Here is a 23,705-nt window from a genome sequence, read left to right as displayed (position 1 = left end):
AGTTGCTGACTGGGCAACCATGACACATTTTTTAGAAGGTATTTAAATCCCTGAGGTCTAGTATTTTAACAAAAAGACACTGGAATGCCACTATGGCACAGCTATAGAGAAACAAGCTTCAAGTAACTCTTAAGAGTTATACCTACAGTGTAACAATGTGTCTGGAAAATAATTCTGGAATTCAAACAGTAATTCCCAGGGGTTTACTAAGGCACCACAGAGCTCGGGTAGTGTTGGGGAGAGGTAACAAAGACTGTTTTCCACCAATAGCCAGTAGTGGAACATCAGCTCTGCTGCTAAATTTCAATGTGCAGCATAATGGCAAAACCAATGAATCGAGCATAGATACAAAGAAGAATACAACTGTAGCTCACCTAAGCTCATCACAAAATAAATACTCTGTTCAGAAGAGGAATAAATACAATTTAGGAAGAGTGGTACAGCCCAAGTTAACTTCTGCATTTACCTATTTACAGGATAAAGCTGCTGATGTATAAAAATGGAGATCCTTTCAATGTTTAAAGCTGGTGTAAGAACCAAGTTTGTACTATGCTGTTCAGACAACACCAAACTCTACGCAAGACATTAAAACCCATAAAAATGTGAATATCCACATCAAACTATAGTCTCTGTCAAAGAAAAAGGGCAAAGGTTCAGTGCTGGGACTGCAGGGGCTCAGACCTACCAAGTAAATATTACTGTCCATAATTATTTCACTTTCAGTTGAAACTGCAGGTAACAAAGAAACCAGTATCTTTCAGTTGAAACTGCAGGTAACAAAGAAACCAGTATCTATCAGGTCATTAGACAGTGGGTATAGTTATTTTATCTCATCAATTTTCAAAGTATTTTATGCCAATTTTGAAATCCTTTTTTTGTGTCCGTAATGAAACAAGACCAATTCAACATTTACAACAACATTTAGATAACAAGGAATATTTCTCCGTTCATGAAAGAATACTGCAATACTATTGAAAGGTGTGAACATTTGCATACATATTTGAGATTTCAATCTAAATCTGGAGCTTATTCTACCCTCTAGACCAATATTGAAGGATAAAATGGATAAAAAGTCTCATAGAGATCCAAAGAAAACTCTTGAGCAGTGATGCTAGTATTGGCAAAATCATCTAAAGCAAAATGGTGTGCATGCTCTCAGAAAAGCCAATTTCACTTTTTTCATTTTGTTTTTTTTGTTAATCTAAGAATATGCTTTTTAAAATGTTAAGACCCAAAATCAGCTCCCCAGAGGCACTCCATGAAGCAACAGGCTACTGAACAGGCCATCAGAAAGGAAACAAATTCTCGAATTATTGTGTCATATGTTTGGCACTATGAGGCCTTTATTGATAGGAACATCAATAAGTGAATGCAGCATTTATATTTAAATAGAGGCAACAGTTCTCTTCAAACATACTGCATAAATCCAAGAAACATGCATAGTTCGTGTTATTTATTATGCCATAAAATGAACATTTGAGAAAAAAGTGAGGCAACAGCCAGGAGTGTAATGAATACAGAGTTAATTCTATAAAAACAGGGTGTGGGGGGGACACCAGCTGAAAGGTAGTATCAAGTAATAAGCAGCAAGTTTCTAAAACAAATCCATTTCTGAAACACATGGATTTTTATTTGGTACCCTGAAAATCCACTTGACAGCCTTAATGTGAAGGCTTATCAATCTGCTTGGGAAATATATGTATTTTCCTCTGTTTTTGAAGCTCCTGCCTCAGGATACGAGGCAGAGTTAACAGCCATGTAAGTGTGAACATGCATGGCTGCACTGCTGGGAGGCTCAACATTCAAAGGCCAGATTTTTCTAAACAGTTAAGGTTTCATCCACTTTTGGCTGACACACAGTTGAAAAAGTTCACATGAAGAAAGGTAAAATCACTTTCTTAAGGTAAACATTCCTGAAAAAACTTCAGGTTATCAGCCAGCTATGCTCTTTAAGCTACTCGTGTGTGTGCAGTACAGTCAGAGGAACTGAAATAAAGCTGCATTGGTGATGGGATGTTTTGCCAACACCTCTTGTGACAGCACAGGATCTGAGGCAGAACCCCAAAATATATTTCTACATGCTCCAAATTGTCCATTGGTGGTTCTCAGCCAAAGAGCCAGGTTTGGCCATGGAAGAACACCTAACCTCCAACCCTGTAATTGTTTAGCTTTTGTAGAAGAATTCTTGTTACAGTTATTTCAAAGTCTAAATTTCAGCAGCTCGTTCTCCTCTACTCATTACTTTATGCGCACATTTACAGAATGGTGAAACAAAATTTAGGTATTATGTTCAATTACTTTTATTTTTGTATTGCTACTGATTTGCCAGTTGCAGAGTCAAGGCTTTCTAGCTTCAACCCCGCCAAACAGCTTTGAAATTCTTTGCACATACAAGCAGAACATTTACTTCCTCGTGGTTCTGACTAGAGTTCCTTGGGCAAGGCAGGCCGCCTCATCCCACCGAGAGCCTGCCATCTACACGCTGGGCACCCAGGTTAAGTAAAGTGGCTACTCTTCCCCTATAGCGAAGGGAGAGATAAAAACATGCAGAGAGAGATCCACCCAATAAGCTTTTAAACATTTAATGTTAGTTCCCTCCACCTTTTTAGTCATGATACAGGATGCAGAGAGACTGCTCCTTCCTTCTACCTGGTATTGCCACCATCAGATTTGCTTTTTTCCCCTTCAGCTAATTCATACCCACAGTGTGTTCATGTGCATGCAGCCTTGTTATAGGAACAGACATGCTTTCTTTCTTAAAGAGTTAGAGCTTCCTGTAGTACGTAACAGAAGCTAAAAGCTACAAGCTACAGCTCTACAAATCATCAAACTAAAAAATGAATGCAACAGGGAGACTGGAGATACTTTTTGCAGGAATATGCCCCAAAATGTTTCTGCACTCACACCTGACTAACTAGAGCAGGCCTAGAACTGGAGTAGTCATGACAACATTTAAGAATATGCACCTGATTTTAAAACACTCTAGTCCACCATGTGCCTGGAAACAATTCCCAGGATTAGCTGCTTCATAACCTTCCCAGGGATCAAGGTGAAACTGACAAGCCTGCAGTTCCCTGTGTTCTCCTTTTTCACTTTCTTGAAGATAGGAGTGCTTCCCTCCAGTCCTCAGTAACCTCTCCCAACTGCCATGATCATTCAAAGATTATTGAGAATGGAAAAGTAAAGGAAAATAAAAATGAAAACCACTTAAAACACTAGTAAGGGAAAATACGGTATCAGCTGCATATGGCGTCAGCAGTATACATGTTAATTTTCATATACAACAGAATAAATCAAGAGTACACAAAAATTTTCACTTTCTAAACTACTGTTCTCCCTTCAAAGGGCCACTCTTCACGTACTAACTCTTTCTTTTTTTGCTACCTGTCAAGAAGCATTCTGCCAATAAAAGATGCTAGTACTTAATCCGTCCTTTCTGATTCTCTGTTCAGATCATCTGAAGCTTTAAGTAAAACTGTTTAATTTGCTCTCCCTAGTTATCTAAGGAATCATACTGCATACAAACAGAAAACAAGCCTATTTCTACCTCTTCAGAAAGTAACATAATTTTTCACAGGAAGTGTTAAAAAAAGTCCACAATTTTTATCCGTTGAAATATTTAGATCTTAGAAAATATATTCTGCATATTGGGTTTCAGTTCCTCAACCACAACTTATTCTTCCTTGTCTTACGAAATCCTTTGTAAATTCCTTAGGAAACCAGGGAAGGAGTGAGATTGAATCAGCTGTGGAAGGAAGAAGTCAATAAAAGAAGTTTGACAAGACAGAGATGGAAATTATATGGGGGTCCTTAAACAGGAAAAGAAAGGAAGGTAATTTTGAAAGAATTCATAGAAAATCAGAAATCTTCTAAGCTCAAAGTAGGTGTGACAGTGAAGTCTTGGATTTGGAGAAAAAAAACGTTGGAGGACACCTGTGATCAATGCAAAGAGTCACTTTCTCTTTCGGGAAATAGGAGATTTGAAAGATGGAATGCTAACGTCTTCACAAACAGGAACAAAATGAGAGTACTGGCATAGAGTACCACATCCAGAGAAAGACTGTAAGCAAATAATCTTTCGGAAGAATCATAAAATTCAAGGAAAGAGTTTACAGTCTCTCAGACAAAAGTAACTTGTACTAAAAAAGGCCTCAGCACATAAATGACATCAGCATGTCTAGCACATGGTTCTAGGTAAGACAAACCAGCACAGATGCCAGCTTTACTGCTTCCTTGTGGATAGAGGAAGGAAGTCAGCGCTGAGAATTCTCCTTACAGAGCAGAGGCAGTATGCCACTTCACTGCTTCACCTTCTATTCCTAAAATGTTTCAATCTCAAAATATTTGAAAACCCCAACAGAAACAAGCTTGTGCTTTACAACACTTGCTTATGTGTGGACACATAGTGGAGAAAGCTAGGAAAAATAGGTTATCACTGCACAAGGCTGGCTTAAAAGTAAAACCACAAAGAAACACCACCTGTGTATGAACAAGACTAGATGGCAACGGGCTGCTTCCTAACAGACTAAAATGAGTTTTCCACAAGGTGGAGGTATATATATTGCTGGAAATTTCGCACTACGTTTAACATGTAAGAGGTTTAACAAGGACAGAGGCTACCTAGCCATTTCTGGCTCAGCTGCCAAGAAAAGCCATAGGTCAAACAGGAATTAAACTAGTTTCACTATCCACTTTTGGAAGGGGGTAGACACAGGGAGGAACAGCTTGCACCCCTTGCTGTCCTTCTTCTGTATGCGCAGTATCAGTCCTGCGGTTGCTGGCTGGCACACAAGAAACATGCCTCAGCCAGCAGGACCACATTGCCTTTTTACAGTAAGAAAGAAAACATCTGGTAAGCAGAATCTGTAAGAAGTCAAGGGAAGAAAATTGAATACGAAAGTCTTTCTTATACTAGATCTTCCGTCTATTTGAAATATCAGCAGAAGGAGGAATATACATTTGTCTACATAACCCACAACTGAGCAATCATCACTTGTCAAGGAGTTTAAGCCATGCAGGAAAGAGCTTTATCTTGATATGTGGGGTAGAAATTAAACTTATATACAAGTACAGATATGTATTAAGAAATTATCCAGCATAGTGGTCATGGATTTCTGAATCATAAAGTTAACAACACAAGTATGAAAAGTGAGCTTTTTTTTAGGCTATATATTTATTAGAAGCAGTATTAATGTATGAATCCACCTTGGAAGAAAATAAGTGTCCTTGAGATGTTAGATTCCATCAGCCAAATTGAATGTCTGCATCAATGGCTCTCCCTAAAAGTCATAATTAGGTCATTAAAATATATTTAGAAAAATAGCCTGTAAAATAAAGTTAAAAAATACTCACCTTCATTTTATTTCATAGGTCACTGTTATACCATCTAATAAGATAATTAAAAACATGCAAGCAGCTGGTACTGAGGCTAAACAGATTAATGTAATAGTCTGTAGTCATATGTGCTGGCAAGGGGTTCACCTCTTTGGCGAGGAGAAGGTCAGCTGCCCTTGGGAAGGCAGAAGAAAGACAGTACTTCTACTTTCCAGTGGCACTGCATTGCAGATACTGAAACTAGAGACCCACACCTACTTTTCTTTTGGTGAAGTCCAGCCAATTTGCACATCCAGAAAAGGCTTTAACCACAGAAGTAAAATAATAAAGTTGAGGACAGCTCAAATATTTTCAAGTCCTTATGTTTTAAAGATAAGAATTACTATTTTTCTAAATCCTTGTTTAAATTTTTCTAATAGTGAACTTCAAATTTCAATGACATGGTTCTAAGAAATAATTTGCATAATTTCTTATTAGTAAAGCTTCTCCTCAAGTACACAAAGTACTTACATCAGAGCCTGAAGACCAACTAGAAAATTCCCTTTGACCTGACAGGACGCATTCACAAACTCACAGAATATTTAGAAATATGTGCCCGTCACATGCGCTTTTCGCTCACATTACTTACAAACTTTATGACCTAGAGGGAAATGCTCACTATGTGAACATAAGCAGCATTAAATCTGTGCTGTGATCAACAAAACAAGAGCAAACTCTAAGGTGACACCATCATATTAAAAATATAACCATACAAATAGTTCTGGAGCATTATAAATATATCAAAGGTTAATGATCTGACATCCTTTATTAATATACACACACACTCAGAGTCTTGTACTGGATAGTATAAAATTGTAATTTAAAATAAAAAGTGTTGGAATCGAGTAACACCAACCCCACATGTTATTTTTTTTATTTTGGTAAAAACAATATACTCTTAATAGCACTTTAGTAGCAAAACACATTCACATATTTTTAAACATTTGGAGTTGTCTCTTTTCCGAAATAAATTGTAAAGAGACTGCTACTGATAAAACATAAAGCAGCTTTTGTTTCAGTAAAAATTTCCAGTAGAATTTTGCATGTATTAGCCTTCTGCAAATACGACATGTACCGTGATCCAAAGATGCCTTTGTCTCTTTTAGGGCAGAAATACACTAGCCAGTCTTTTTTAAACACAACAGACTGAAACACATTGGGTAAACAATACTACCATCAGTTTCACCACATTACTAACTTACTGAAAGAATAATCGTTGACAATATCCTAAAATAAGTCCAAATCTCTAATTAGTCCTTAAAGACATAACAACTATTTACCATTGTTACCTTTCAAGGTAGTTTAAGATTTACTTTTTGTCTTTCCTAAGGTATTACCTGCTCATTTTTACTTAACATACAGCACAGAACTATAACTATCAACACAATATTCAGCCCAAGTACCAAACTTTCATTACATGATGGGAATTACTTGCCACTGTGCAGAACATATTCCTTTCACACCTTAAACATTGTAATACTACTTAATAACAGTGCTTGCTTGCCAACTATTAAAAGTCAGAAGTTTCTTCCATATATATGTGTGTATGTATACACACACAGACATATATATATACACACAGTACTATCTTGCTTTATCATCTTGCCTCTAATTATACCTGGCAGTGGTATATGGGACCACTTTTAAAATATTAATTAAATTCCATTTTGTAAGTTTGGCTGTAATTCTCTGTGATAGAATATGATCATTATACAGTGGAAGTTGTAGCCAATGTCGTATTTTCTATACGCACTCTCAACTAAGGAATACAGAGATACAAAGGCCAGCTTTAACCTCCTCCCAGTTGTGGAGCATTAAAGGTGGCTGAGGATTCACTATGGTTTAGGCTGGACTAGTTTAGCCCCCTGGGCTGGCTCACTGGGAGATGAGTGTCCCTGGATGAGTGAAGAACAGGTCAGAAGACAGGGTCAGACCCCAGCTCCACAGCTGACACTCCCATGGAACCAGAGGTAAAACTAGCTGAAGCTGGCAGCTTCTTCAAGTTTTACCTTGGCAGGTACAACAGCTGGGGCTCTTGAGTTAAGAACTTTCAGGTGTATGCATTCTAGAATTAATGGCAGAGGGAGCTCTCGGTGTCTTCCTTCTGCTGATCTGGCTAAATTCTATCTTGCCAATTTTTCAGACACTGCTTCATGGTGTCTGTATCTACACATGCTTCTCACCAAAAACATGAAGAGTATTCTGTGTGCACAGTACTTTTGAATTGAGCCCTTCATTCAACTGAGACAGTATGCTGCACGCATTAGAGAACACAAATAAGACAAAAAAAATCAAGTCAGGAAGAACCCTGAAATGGATCTGCAACACATTTTTCTCAAAGTGAACATGCTCACTATCCTCAAAGGGTTTTGTATCATCACAAAGCAGGTTTCATTAGAGCAGACTTACTAGAATACAGAAAATGGAAGTATTTGTAGATCAAACCTCCCCTGTCCCACTGCGTCCCTACAGGCATACCCTTTTTTCCAACCTTGCTCTCAGTCCAGAAGCTTCCTCTGGGTGTTTGAACTGCAACAAACTCTTTGCCGTTCCCTCTAGGTCCTTACGAAAAGGCTTTCTTTTCAACATCCTCAAGACCAGGCTGTTTGCTCCCTGCTACCTCGGTGATCTCTGGAACAGGTTTTGCCTCCCTGCACCTGAAGGCTCCTCATACCACGCGCAGTTCGCTGCCTGCCAGACGGTGTGATATTCCCCACCCAGCTGGCTGCAGCCAGGACAAGGCAAACAGGCAGGTTCCACCTGCCCGCCCGCCCACCTCTCTTTGAAGTACAGATTCCAGTAGACTACAAACGAACAATGAAAAAGACGCCATCCATCACTGTTCAATAAATGAATCCCGACCAGTCATGTGGTAAAGCTTGTTTATGTTACCATACATAAGCGTCAAAATGAGATGCAGCCATTCTAGTTAGCACAAATCTTACTATTAACTTACCAGCCACAAGGACACAGATTTAGCATTTGTAGCAGAGGCAGGATTTTGCTAGCTGAAAGATGAAACGACATATCTGCTGATTGCCTTTCTCTGCTTTCAAGTACAAGCCACCCTTTCCTATGGACCTGAGCAAGGCTCAAGCTTAGTGACGGTGCTGCAAAAAGTTGCTCAGTACCGTGTTTCTTTGACTGGTGTTTGCTACCAACAGAATTGAAATGTTATTTTACTGTCAGAAAACCTCAAATTTAACAAATCCTGGCTTTGGTTTTGACCTGAAATTATGAGCAAATAAGAGTTCCATGTGGTCCATAGAGCCAGTTACTTTGGAGAAGGTCAGAAAGGTGATTCCTGGTGAATTACGTATTTCAATATCTAGCTTAGCTGCAATGAGTTTAGGTGAGAATTTCTACTTTGTTGCATACTTTGGAGAAAAACAAACAAACATACAAGCCAACAAAAAACCCCCTTCAATTATTTAGGCTTGCAACCATCCTGTACATTTGCTAGTTAAGCATTTTGAACAGCTTTCTCAATATAATAATAATCCAGAAAACAACTATTCAGATCATTCCTTAATTAAATCCTTCATGTCCTTTAATCTACTGACTACTGACAATAGTCAATCTATTGACAATTCAGATTGTACAAGTCTTAAAATACGTGAACCTGTTCTTTTGCTTTAAATAGATCATGCTGCTTATTAGATTCAAACTTCTTAAAATTAGGAAATAAATATAAAAGATGACCAACCTGTAGGACATAAACGTTCCATCAGAATCTGAGGTGTGGTGTGCGCCTCCATTTTCATTTGATCCTCCTAATACAAAAAATAAAATACCTTTGTTATAAGACAAACCCTGATAATAAGTAACACAGTGTCAGCAAGAATTGCAATTGATTTGATCATATATGGTAACTTTAGTTTATGACAAAACGTACATAGACGAGTGTCAACTTCACATCTTCAAATTCTTACAATTTCATAACATCTCCTGTGGCACCACATCAGATGGTTTACTGAGGTCCACATAGACTTAACGTATTTTCTTAACGTATATTTTGAAAGGCTAGCAGCTTAGTTGGGTGCAACCTCCCATGCAGCTAAATACCTGCCTGCACTTACAAATTCTGCCATTCACTTGTCTTTTCTCTTATTTCTTTCTCAAAAACTTTTCTAAAGTTCTGCAAGGATAGCAGTCAACCTATACAGCTGCTTTGCTATCACCTTTTTTTTCTCTTTATCTACGTACAGGTACTACATTTCCCCTCCTTCAAATATATGGTTATCAGCCATGAACTAAAAGACTAAAAAATTGTCCCCGGTAGCACTATTTGCAGTATTCTTGACAGACAGTTACTCTCCGAGTCAGTTGCTTTAATATCTATTGGATATGGTAATTTATAGTATCTACTCAACACTCCCTTTTATTTTATTTATTTTCAGACCTTTGCAGGAAATTTTGGTTTTACTGAAAATGAAAACTTTTCTACTTTAGACCATACCTGGATTACATTCCATACCATTTGTCCTTTCACACTGCACAGTGGTTCTAGTTTTCTTGCCCAGAAAGCCTCTTTACACAGTCATATAATATTTTCTTTTTAACTTAAATTCCCTTTTTATGATCTAGTTCAACTTAAATTTTGCTAATTGTCACTATAGTCTGACACTTTCTGATAGCCAGGAGGTTGATTTCTTTGCAGATCAAACTGTTTTCCTGTTTCTTTCAGGATCTTTGCTTACTCCAGACATTCCTTAAAAACTACTTAAAAAAACACGTTGGCACAGAACTTTCCTTCCAAGTGTTTTTTTGTCATCTATTTTGAAATGAATTTTTTATTAACTTTTCCACCTTTGCCTAAAATAAATCCCAGACCTCTACTACATACTAGTCTAAAATTGCTCAGTCCAGTTGATTTCACTAATTAGCACTCTCCATTTATTGTGAAAATAGAAATCCTACTTAATCAATCTGCTTTTTGTTTACTAAATTTAACTAACTTAACAACACCAGATATTTCATGCAGGAGCTGACCTTCCCTTTATTAATAACCATCTGTTCTCTTCTTTCTTGTATCTTGGAAAATGGTCTCCCCATATTGGGACAATTTTAAGTAATAGGCTTTTTCGTGTATTATCCATCTCCACATCTGATCCTGGCCACTCAGAAGCATGACTGAACTATGCTCAGTCTCTTTCAAAGACATATGGCTAGGTGCAATGATATTGGGCAATCGCTTATAGGGACAGTACATTGAAATGGGTCCTACATACACTACTGCACTTAATTTAAACTCAACTCCTGAACATTCACCTATCACACCTACTCAGTCATACTGAAAAAGAAAACTCATTCACAATGCTAAGTTCATATGCTGAAAAATGTCCTTTGGAACTTTTCTGAAGTATGGCAACACAATCATCTTCTTTTCTAAAGCATAAGTTTTAAGAATATCTCAGAAAATGCAAGGCCTCTATAATCTTTCATCTAAACCCTTTGTCCTGCCTGAACAGTCAACAGGACTCTGCAAAGAAAACCAGAATCTTGGTGATGAAAGTTGTTCTTTCATCAGGATCCCACAATAAACATTTGGTGGTACCATGGGTCTGCAACATCACTGAGTTTGAAAGGACACCCCTGCAGCTAGTTGTCCTTCACAAACTACCCTAAGTGTAGCTTGCTTTATCTGAAGCACTCTCTCAGAAGACAATGTCCTTTATTTAAATAAAAATTTATTTTTATTTAAAATAAATACTGCAATACTCATTGTTAATTGCATACCCACTGTTAATAAATTTCATATCCATACAGGTTATTGTTGGGGGTTTTCTTGAGACCACTTTTGCTGCTCCATCTTATCATTAGCAGCAGCTAAAAAAACTGGATAGGACCGGGTACATTCAGCTCTCAGAAACAGGATTTAGTGGAGCGGACATTTCTGTGGTTGTTTTCTTGCGCCATTCCCTTTAGGACAGATATCTCTGTTACAACATCTCAAAAGATGCCTTAGATATCTTTCATTGAAAGTGATAAAAACGATAAAGCAAAGTGCAAAATATTCGTGGACTTGAAAGAAGATTCCCTAAATTTTACCTACTGTTATCCAAAAGGCTTTCTAGCAAATCCTGGTAAGCATTCAGAGTCAGCTATACTGGAGAACAAATGGGACAGATGTTCACTAACTAGAGACAATAAATGTGGGAATCTGTGCCCTGGATCACCTCTCCCCAGGCAAGATCCAGTTATTTGTCCTTTTGAAAAGTATGGTGAACTCTCAGTAGAACAGATAGATTACATGCATCTTCTACAGTGGCAAAGTCTAAATTTCTGGTAAAATTCAGATGTACACTGAACAGTTACAAATAGAAGACTCACGATGTTGGAAATAGAATTTGTGGTCTCCTTTAAAAATGCTAATTAATTCACTATTATCCTAATCTTCAGATCCTTTTTGAGACTCAAATACGGAAAGGGCTCTGAGGATGCTCTACCAACCCTGCCTCACACCTCCTGAAAAAGTATCCAAACTGCAAATGCAAAAGCTGGGGGGGGAAAAAGGTAAAATAAAAGTTATCACACTTTCAGAGGAAAGAGAAGGAAAACAACCAGTAGCGTAACAAGTATCAGTGTCAAAATAAGTACAGCTAAGGCACCCAGCTTTCAGCACTAGAACAGCCACTGGTTTTAATACAATAATAAAGTAAGGCAGTATCCTTCCAGAGGGACCACAAAGCATCTGGGTATCTTTCTTGCTGCTGCTTTAAGTGAAGAAACTCCCTCTCCTGAGAATGAACACTTTCTCCAAAAAGAATTCAGTACTATTGCCCCATTTTAGTAAAGGCTGTTCTTATGCATGGAGACCAAGGGCTAAAGGGAGCTGGGACCTGGTACTACTGGACACAGCTGGAGGCTGTGCATAACTTGAAACTGATGCTTTTAATAAACAGTCCAAAAGGAAAATACCAAATGCTGGCTCCTTTAGATTTCAGAGGTGCATGCAAAAGGATTTGAAAACTGCATGTTTACTAGGGTACGAGATTCACGCAGAACACACAGGCTTGCTGCTTGCAGTAACTGCGTTCTTGTAGGAACACGTTTGAGATTATAGACATAGCAAGAAATAGATGAACCCAGAAAAAGAAGGATGCCAAATACACTTTCTGAAGATTATCTGAAAACCATGTGTCGAAATTGTACCATGGAGAAGCCTAATTTAAATACACACACTATTTTTGTGTGGCTTTTTATTTTTAAACAGCCTATTATACTGATAGTAAAATATCTTCCCAAATATGAGCTTTTCCAAAGTGCAGTGCACAGTTTCCACTTCAGGCAGTAAGAAGAAACTGGGTACCATTTCAGGGCCTCAGTTCAAGAGCAGGAAGATGTTCTGGGTATGCACTAAGCACAGCGACCACTCTGAGCTTAAGCATGTGCTCAACAAGAGACAAAAACCTGTGAAGAATGATGCAGGGATCAGACATTTCTCACTGATCTCCTTCATTACCTCTCTGACAACAGCTGTTTCTATAAGATGCAAAAATTCACCAAGGTACTTCTTATGGAGAAGGGGTGGGATACTGTCATAGTCAGCTGCAAGTCTACGAAGTCAAGAAGCTTGAGCAGCATCCCATTAATCTATGGGTATAATGCTACTTTTAAAAACAATTGAATTCTTTTTTTTCTTTTGAAAATATGTTTTGATACTGAAGTAATGTCTTTAAATGTATAAATACTTTTGTATGTACGTATGTATACACACATATGTATGTTTATGTGTGGGCACACATGTGTATTTATATAGTGCCAACCGGTTTACCAATCTTGTGTCAGCTATAAAAGGGTTTTATGGCTGGCAGTTCAGGAATTCGTGATAAAAGTGATCCCACTCAGGAAATCAAACCGTGCATTCCCCTGCTTACAAGTGTCAAAATGGAGATAGATCTCTCTGCTGACGAGTTTGCACTCTGCTTAATATTTTCTTTGTATCCTAATAAAAGGTTAAAATGTTGTTAAAATCCCAAATTTAACAGTTGTAAAAATTTAAGTTCAGGTTGATAGAAAACAGTCGATCATCAATGCAGTGTTTTATAATTAGAGACAAGGAAAATTTTAACACAAATATATGCTTGCAGTCTAAGGTTGTCAATTCGTATAACATGACTTCCAAATTCCATGCTATATTCATTTTCAGCATATTTAAAGCTTAATAATTTAATGATTTATCCAATTTTAATTTATACTTTCAAAACCACTTTGAACAATCTGAGGTGCCACTGGAGATCATAACAGTGGTCCTGGTTAAGTCAAATAATAATTACAGCGCTTTCACTTTAAAGATGAGATTATTTTTAATTATTGAGTGAAGTACTTGAGGTACCATACTTATATAATTACGCTACTCATTAAATGGTTATTGAAAGCTGAAATGTAATTTTAATGACAGCTACCTATTTTTCTTTGCACACTTTATAGATGACAGATCAGTCAGGAATTCTAGTTTGCTCAAAAAATCCTTGCAGCTGCACTGGTTCTTTCAGGTGTAAAACAATTAAGCTGTGCTTTTTTTAAAGCTTGGAACATTCTTTTTTTCTTAAATGATATTTATACAATATACAGGAACCACTAAAACAGAAAATAATGCATAGATATTTTTTCTTCTTCACAGTAACACCAAAATTCTGGCCTTAATCTATATACATTCCAAACAATATCCCCCCAAAACTAGTCACAATACAAATATGGAAGAATAAGAATGATTTTAGTCAAAATGTGTTCCTCATATAATGCAAACAAAAAAAAAAAATTGCTTAACAGATTGCAGACCTTTATTGTGAGTATAAAGGGGTAATCAACATACAATAAGCATTTTACTATGCATTAAAACTATATATAATGCCACGAGACTCCTTTGCTTTTTTGTAACACCAAGGTTCACCACTCTTCAAACATAAAATTCCTTCATGCTATTTACTCCACAGATAGATATTCGACAAACTCATCTGGATAAAATTTATTCTAATAAGTAGGAATCTCTGACAACTGCCACCACAGAGCTGTGGTCTCAGAAATGAGCACCTGAAGACTGAGGCTTTGTATTCTAATCCTTTATACACGATGTTTGAAATTCACCGTATTTGTCCATTGTTCCAAGGGCCAGTATCTTGTTCGAATTAAGCTTTCCTTTTTCACAATGAAAACCAAACAGAAGAGTAAATTTGTTTCATTAACAATATTAAAGCAAAGAGTTTGCTGTATGGGGAAAAGGCAATAAAGTTTTGAAGAGGGAAAAACTGCTTTGTTCCTTCAATCCCCTAGTTGAAATTAATTATAGCAAATGTTTATGAAAACATCTGTTCCATACAGTTATAAATTCTTAATTTTAGCATGGGCGATTCCAGGCTCCTCTATTATTTTGAAAGAGAGCAGTCTGACAATTGTAAGGTTTACAAAAGAGCAGACAATTTGTATTTCTACAGCACCAAATATGCAGTTTGGAAAGTCTTCAGGATCTCTGCAGCAAAGAAAAAAAAAAATACAAAAAAATGATTGAAGCTTTCTGATTTGGGTCTGCTGATAGACCAAAATGGCAGGAGGAGAAGAAAAAAAAAAAAATAAAAGGAGAACTAATCCCAAAACATACGGCAAATTGAGATTTTACTACATAAACCAGATCTTTAAAAAGTAAAATGTAGCGGAGCTCTGGATGGATTTCTGTGTTACGTATTTTGATAGATTCCCGGGTAGGGAGGGAGGGAGGCTGCCGGCACTGCTCCATCGTGCCAAGAGAGGGCGCTGCCGAGTTTAGGATGATGCAGCCGCTGCTCCCCTCCGGAAGCTCCAGCGCTGGCACCAGCAGCCCCTACGCCGACAATCTTTCGGACTTTTTACATAACACCCTCGCAACTACAGTGTTAAATTCAATTTACACCAAATAAGCTTTTAAAATGATTAAATGGAGCAAGCTCGAAGCAGTGTACAGAAACGGAAAATAATGCCTTCAGCTAAAGAATTAAGTGCAAAGCACTTCTGATATTTATAAAATAATTATTAGGCTGGCAACTTGAAGAACATTTCACTGTGAGCAAGTTGTTTAAGTTTGCTGAAATAAATATGATGCAACTTTTTGGTGAGCAATCTTTTAAGTACAAGCTCGACTTCTCTATCCCTCACTTCAGGTTCATTTAGCATTAGATGCAAACTTGGAGCGCATGCGTTGCTCCGTGCAGATTTCTCGGTAGCATTTTAGTTTCAACAACTGTGCCCTAAAATATTATATTTTGCCATGAGTGAAATAAAAAATAATACACTATGATAATTAGCAATATATACAAATAATTAACTGTGAGACTTTGCCATTAGAAGTACAAAAGTCTTACACAGACTGAAAGATCTCATTGGTTTATATTTAAAAATTAATAAGAGAAAAAGATAATAAACATTAGTTGGTTTTTCCCCCCCCCTTAAGCTTATTTGAATTAGGAAAGGAACACAACTGTAAAACACAATACAGCACCCGCACATCTGCTACTCTTGCGATAGTGAGAGCTGTTCACATTTGGAAATAGGTAAGGAACGCTGACACCAACATGCAAAAATCAAAGCCTGGTGTAGCCCTGCGGAAAGCTGCTGATCACTATGATAGATAGGTAGACACACTGGTTTGCAGTTAGGAACAAAAACTTCTGGAGGTAATAAGAATATCATCTATTGCACGCTGCTCAAACCCACCGATTCCAGTGTCTTGGATTTACAACAATCAAGTGGCACCTTCTATGATCTCTGCATATAAAATCACAATTGCATATGTGTATAAGCACATACGAGAAAACTCTGCGCATTCTCCAGGCAAAACCTCTGCTTGAAATAGTTTTGTCTGTGCGCTTCCGTTTAAATCAAGAGACACAAAAATAAGAGGGTTTCCATTTCAAGTGAAACTGCTTCTGAGTGTTCACAGACCTAAACACCAACCCTGTCATTAGGTTAGCCGGTAAATTTACATACCACTTTTCCACATGCAAAATTTACGTGTGAAAAGTGTGGATGGGAAAACATACACAAAAAGTCTAGATGACTGATTTTGAAATTAGAGTGCAGCATCACTGTTTAAGAAATGTAGCCCCTTGCGGCTCCGTTTAAAATAAATTCAACAATAAGTAAATCAAAAGGACTTATTTAAATTAGTATATTCAAAGGACTTATTTATAATATTTCTTTTCCTGAAGAAGCCTCTGTTTTTCCTAAAACAAGCTGAGCTATACACTGTGTTCCAAACTAAAAATCGATAAAATGCACAGAATAATTAGTACCACTGTACTAATTCACAGGAACGCTTGAGAATTCTCAGGTGATTGCAAGGTACAGAAATCTTAAATAATTTACATCCAGAGTTGTGTTAATATAATCTTCTTGAGCATGATGGGAAGGCCAAGTTTAACTCTGATGCTAATAGCAATTTAAACACTTCAGAAAATGCACATACATGGAAAAACAGTTTGACTTCCTGTTTAGTGGGAACCGCAGCTTGCATAAGCAAATGTGACTTCGATGGAAGTCAATAACCATTTAGCCCAGCAAAGCTTGGACTGAATTTGTTACCAGCAGCAGTAAGACTGGCAAAAGAAAAAATCCACAGGGTAAGGTAAAATGTGATTTCTTCTAACTTGGGTTTTTTTTCAGTTACTCCTTCTTCTAGTGCACCTGTCTTTGGTGCATAGTAAGTTATGTTCAATTCTGTTCATACGCTCAATACTACAGCCTGTATCAGCTACTTAACCTGGCCAATCATTTAACATGTGTAACTTTAACAAGTTCCTAGGTCATCACCAAGTGTACCTTAACAGACTCCAGGGTTATATACAAACATTTTAATTTAGTCTGACTTAAGTAGAAGCTGTATACCAAATAAATAATATCACCTCCAACTTTAGTAAATTCCCTAAGACCATATACACCTAACAAAATAACAAATTAGCAAAATTAGCAGAACAGAGGACAGAGTAATCCAGTATAACTAGGGATAAGTACAATGTAACTATGCACAGAAAGAAAAAAAAAAAATCTTAGAAGCTACCCAGCATCATCACTAGGAACTTATGTCCCATGATATACAAATGCCGAGTGACTTATCACTTGCATCCAGAAGAATTCAGCTAATTTTAACTTATAAACAGCCTAAAAGGCCTTTGAGCTATAAATTGCAATAATCTAAAGATGGCAAGAGGCAATAAACATGAGTTAATGACTCAGCATCCTCCTGAGATAGCACTGGTCATGCAGCTTTGCTTAATCTTAGACATGCACAATCACTGTAAAATGGTGGTCTCCAGAGACCATTTACACTGACAGTACAAAAACCATACCATCTCTTTGTATGTTTGAAGGCTACTGTTGCCCTTTAATTTACTTCAATTACATCTTATTTTTAACCACACTTCTATCTTATAGATAGAAAGATGCAATCCTTGGCATAACAAATAATATGTAAGTATCATTTGATTTTCATATTCAAAACCAGTAATGCATATTCTATAGCTCCACTTTTTTTCCTAGACTCTAAAAAAGATTGAGCAGAAGTTTTCTAACATTGTTGTTTTGCTAAGATTAAATGATAGTAGAAGACAAGCGAGAAAGGATTAAGTGCTCTTTTATTGAAACAGAATTGCCCTTTCAACAAGAAGCTAGCTGCTCTTCAACCTAGAGTAACAAGTTTATCAGGATAAAGGCCAGCCGGACAGGAAGACACATGCTCCTGAAAGGCAGCCTCACCTCCTGAAGTTGGGGAGGTGGTTTCATCATAACCAGGAACAGAGGTTAAAAAGAGCAGGAGCAATTCTGCTTTGTTTCTTTGCTGTTGCTTATCAAAGGAAGCTACTACAGAAGGCCGATGACTTACAGCACTACTGACAGATGTCAAAGGCTTCTCCTGAAAGCAGAATGTGCTTTTCTTGGACCTTCTTCCTCTAGTATAAATACATTTAGGAACACTGTGAAAATCATACCACATCCCTTTGCCCAGCACATACACACAAAAAGGTTCAGCCTGAAACTGGGGCACCCACGTGGCTACTGCGGTGACCCGTGGACAACTAGCTACTTGCTTCTCTTGGAATGGCATAACAGACAGCATTTCTGGACAGGAGGCAACCAGAAAGAGTAACAGCAGCAGCACCATTGCTGCGAATGGAAACAAGGAAATTCAGGCACATGAGAAACTAAAAGGCAGTGGAGCTACTTGGCATCCCATGGAGGGGCTGGCACCACCCCTGAAAGCCAGCAGCTGAACTGTGGGGTTTGCCTCTGGGGAGGTCGATGAGAAGCCTGTAGTTAGAAGCTGTCACAGCAATGCAAGCCTGGGCAATAACTGGACTCTCCTCAAATGCTGCAGTTTTCAAAGCATACAGTAAGAGGTGAAGAAAGTCCCACATGACGGAATGTCGGAAGCAGCAAGTTACCAAATGCCCAGGAAAGGCACTTGGGCACCCACAGCATCTCTGTCACCCCAGGATGCTCAGCTCTCCTGGGTCATCCTTCCCTACCATAGTTCCTTTTAGCACTGCTGAAAGCAGTCAGATCTCTAGGTCTGAGAGGCTACTTTGGATTTATAGCAACATGAACTGCAGGATAATCTGTTAAATAAGTTAGAAATAGGATTCTGCTCATATCTATTGAAAAGACACATTTTTAATAATGTAACTATGTAAGACATTTTGGCAGCATTACACACGCACACAAAGTAGGGAAATAACCAATGGTTTATTAAACTATGAACACAATGTATTAGAAATGCATGTGATTTTTACTTCTTTATCCATCATTCATATCACAACAGAAAGCACATTTTTTCATTCCTTCACGGATTTATTACAGGAATGATTTTGAAAAAGCCACTTAATCTCTGGGTAAAATGTAAAGTTATCTGGGTAAAACTTAAAGTTGTTCCACCAGTAGCAAAGTCTAGAGGTAAGACAGTTCACAAGTGCATTGTTAAAAAACCCCAAAAACCCACATTAGGGTGCTTTCAGCTTAAGGCAGCACCAGTACCTTGCAAACTTCAGCAAGATGATCTGAGAAAAACCCTAATAACCTGAAGACACTGCCACACAGGCTCCAATACTCAACCCTGAAAGGGAGGTCCTTGCTGCCAATGGAACAGCCCTTATCCTCATCAGATTAACTATACAGAAGGAACCTGCACCAGGAAGGGACACCTGAGCTTAAAATTGCCTAGCTTAGTCTCATAAGGTGAAGCCAGGAAGCCCTAGACTCCTAATCTGAGGCTGTCTAATTAAGGCTGCTAATTCTCAGAATACATTCTGTACCCAGTAGGCCCACACCTCAGAGAACATGAAACAAAGCAGTAACCTACCTTTTCTATAAATTTTTCAGATAAACATGTCACCAAACAGTATAAAAGAAGTACTGAGCTAGACCTTTTAAACTGCCAAATCAAAATCTGCCAAAGCGTAATGAAAACACTAACGCTTAATCAAAGTTCTTTTAAATCAACCTGTAGTTAATTTGGAGAGCACCAACTGGGTATTTTGCTGGTGCAAAAGCAGATGCATGTTGTGAATGACAGATCTAGAGAAAATTGAGCAGAGGTATATATGCATTAGCAGTAAACTCAAGTCTAAGAGATGAAAGTCCACAGCTACATCAGAATATAAAAATATAGCAAATTGACAGCCAGAATGACAAAACACTTCTCTCTACTACACTGCAAGGTAGTTTGTTAAACAATTGGTCCCTCTCTTGTAGATACTGAGAAAGAAACTCCCCACAAAACACTTCTGTAAAGTATGTAATCCATCACGGGACAGATTTCTGCTCTCCACTCTTGCCCTCCTGTGAGGAGGATGAGAAGTGTCAATCCCTGGTGGCACTTCAGAACAAGATGCAAGTGTGAACCACTTGGAGACATAAGAAATACGAGATTTCAAACCCACAAATTACGCAAGTATGACTAGATATTTCCTGCAGGCAACAATTATACCAAAGTTTTCTAAAAGCTTGATGATTTAGTTCACACAATAATAGGATAAATGTTAAGTATTAGTACATTTTTCTAGACAATTACCCTGGTTCTCTAAGATAGAAAATAGTAAATTAGTAAAGATATTGCAGCAATATCTTTTAGCCAAAAAGAAAACAGTCTGAGTGCAAGACAAAATGTCACCAGGCATCAGAGAGCATCAGCTTTTTAACAGGATTTTTTGACTAAGTACTACCTAAGGAAAACATGAAAAGGCATGTTTCGAGTATGCCATTCATATTAAATCACAAAAATAATCATCTGGAGAGCAACAAAACCATCCTGAAGGGCTATAAATTCTCAAATGATTTCACTTTTCTTTTGATTGCACCTTCCAAATTATGGACATGGCTTCCTATGCTGTATGACAGGCATGGTACCTCTCTGCCCAACTGGAGGAGAAAAAGCTCTGATCCAGAAACTCCAACTCTTCCATACTAGAGCTCTGCATTCTCAGCCGGCATGATGTTATCACCTCCAACTCCGCGTCCAGGCGGCACAGACCTCAAGTGAGGGGAAAGGCACAGGTCTGCACAAAATCATTTAGGCATATCCATAGCGCGGTGTTAGAGACTCTGAAGTACGGGTGCAGGATTCACACAAATACTGTGGGAGGGAAATTCAAGACAATAGCTGCCTCACTCGAGCACAGGCATTATTTGAAAAATTACTATATGCTGTGACTGCTGGCCGTAAGACAGAGCAAGAAAGAATATATACGTCGGAACAAGTTTTCCGTTTCCTCTCCCTGGAATGACAGTGAATAAAGATGACGAAAATTACAGCATGTGAATACTAGTGTAATTACTGAATAGTTCCCCACATAATTATGCAAAACAGATCAATCCATAAGTTAATGTAGCCATTTTCTTTCTGAAACAGAATTTTCATGCCATCCATCAGTCACCCCAAAACATAAACCTTATGTGACTTAAGTACATAGAATTTACTCCTTTGGTCTGTAATGTAAGAAATGCATATGAGTAGAAATAAAGGTTTAATGAAACAAAATAACGCACTCCACCAGGGAAAACACATTTTGCCCAGAGAAAAAAAATAATGTAAATAAGTGGAGACTTGACTATTTGATAAATACAGCCCCAAAGGTTATATGTTTACTGAAAGAATATAAATATTGTACGTGATGTAGGTTTTTTTTATTTGACTAGAAACATTAATTGCTTTCTAAATACAATAATATTCTTTTGTTTCAAAATGTGAGGTCTCATTTCTTTTACTGCAACATTACCAATTAACTAACAAAAATGTTTACATTAATCATAATGACTATATTTTAGTTTTTATACTGCCATTTTATTTTTTTCTGAGAACTGAACTCCCTCAGGCATTCTTTCATGCCAATTGCTAATTTCTATCAGTGATAAAGTTCCCTTAAGCTTCTTTTAACATCTACTGGACATGACCTCATAAAATTTAATGCCATTCATTAACCCCAAGCACTTAACTTTACACAGTAATGTCAGGCATCTGACTTTTCAGTGCATGAGAAATCCAAGTGGGAACCGTTTGAGAGATACAAATTACAAATCATTTTACTAGTAGAAAGAGCGGCAACGAACAATTTTAAAGGGTGAATCAAGACTTGAGCAAAAGTAGGGTTCTTGTGATGCCTTCTATCTAGAATTATAAAACATTTATACAAACAAGGAAGAGGCTGCAATGTGACCATTTTGGCTTGTGAGGGGACTGAAAATCAGCTGCAGCTGAATGACAGGTTTTTATCACTGTCTGAGCAGACAGGATGTGTAGTCATGTTTCCTCGGGTGTCCAGCAGCCTTCAGGCATTTTGGAGGAGCACGGGTGCTAGGACCACCTTACGTCCTGCAAAGGCCATGCACCAGCAAGAGTGGGAAAAGCCCCAAGAAGTAGTTTCTTCAAAGGGTTCCTTCCCTTTCTTCCTGCAAGAGCCTTGCTTAGGTTTAGCTTTAGAGTGTGGTTGTTCTTCTGATTTTGGTTATGTACCAAGAAAGATTTCGGAGGGACAGCACTGTTTTTATTTTCCCTGAGATGCACAGATGGGTGATGTCTGCTTAACTCATTTAACCATATTTCCCAGTGGCTTCACACATGTTGGAGAAAATGTGGAAAATTCTAGAGGTGAATGAAAAAAAATACTTAGTAACAATTTTCTGGCTTCTCTTGGGCCGTTCAAGGACAATCCTTGTGGGGACTTCAGACTGAGTGACAGCCTGTCAAGGCCCTGACTGCAAAAAAAAAAAAAAGCACATCGTTAGGGGAAACAAGCAAACAAAAGTAGCTTATTTCTATTTCTGTTGGCTCAAGAGGTTTCTAGACATCCTCTGTGAAAACGGACATGCAGCTACAAATATGGTCCATCAGAATTCCTGAGCAATCTGCTTCTTCAGCTCTGTTATGCAAAATCCCCTCCCCTAGCGTGTACACAGGGCTCGCTTTTTCTTGGTGTCATAGCCTGTTACACTCTGGGTTAAGCAGTTGATGCTGTTGCAACAGGGATCATCTGAACATTTCTATACAAAGTATAGAAGGTAGCTATAAATTGCTCCATGAGAACACACGTGAGATTTGATGATGTTGCTTAAGTGCTGCAAGTTTATTTATTTATTTTTAAGCAGCAAAACGAGCAGGTTCCCAGAACTAAGCTGTAGCTCCTGAGTTTACTGATCTTAACTGGGAAATATATTCTCTGCTAGCCTACAAATCTAAACAGATGCAAATAATTTTGCTCAAGCTTCACTTCCACAGAAAGGTATCTCTAAGCAAAAGGCAGGTATTACAGAATTGCAGTTGTTCACTGATCTCTGATACCAGCCCCATCTCAAATTTCTCAGTATGACTATTTTAGCTGTAAACCACACACAACTACAATCTACAGTCCATACTATTGAAAATGGTTTTGCATCTTGCCTGATGCTGGTCTAAGATCGCTTTAGCATAACTGCAGTGTGATGCGGCATCAGAAAACGTGCATCGGTTGGAGACGTTTTTATTGCCTAATAGCACGGAACGGTAATAAAGCAGATGTACACCAGGCCACATGACAGTGGCAACCAATTGGTCTGTATTTGGCAATGCAAAGTATTAATGTTTTATAAACACAAGGTACGTAATATACTTTTGTAACAATACGGATGTAAATCTCTGCACAGCATAAAAACTTGTGCTGATCAACATAAAGATACTGCTGTGATAGGTACTCTGAAGTTGCAGATAAGAGATCAAGCTGCAAGATGCCAACAAAAATGGAAGTTTATAAAGAATCACTGCCAAACTCTTAAGTGTAGTAGCACTTGTGGGACTTTCTGTAATATAAATAGTAATTACCTTCAATGCAGAATGT

At 37.9% G+C, this 23,705-nt stretch overlaps 1 protein-coding gene across 2 annotated transcripts in view; it reads right to left on the bottom strand.

Annotated features, from left to right (window-relative positions):
• Positions 1-23,705, bottom strand: part of LOC104514009 (TBC1 domain family member 5-like) — a 65,466-nt gene that overhangs the window by 27,721 nt on the left and 14,040 nt on the right. The window contains exon 2 of one of the 2 annotated variants that reach the window (XM_010157525.1): positions 9,080-9,146. In XM_010157525.1, the coding sequence (XP_010155827.1) occupies positions 9,080-9,146 (67 nt within the window). The remainder of the gene's footprint in view (positions 1-9,079; positions 9,147-23,705) is intronic. The other variant, XM_010157526.1, reaches the window with a different exon arrangement.

This window comes from Eurypyga helias, unplaced genomic scaffold, assembly GCF_000690775.1.
Source record: "Eurypyga helias isolate BGI_N326 unplaced genomic scaffold, ASM69077v1 scaffold16358, whole genome shotgun sequence".
NCBI lineage: Eukaryota > Metazoa > Chordata > Aves > Eurypygiformes > Eurypygidae > Eurypyga > Eurypyga helias.
Note: the sequence above shows the minus strand (reverse complement) of the source record. Positions and strands in the feature narration are given on the sequence as shown.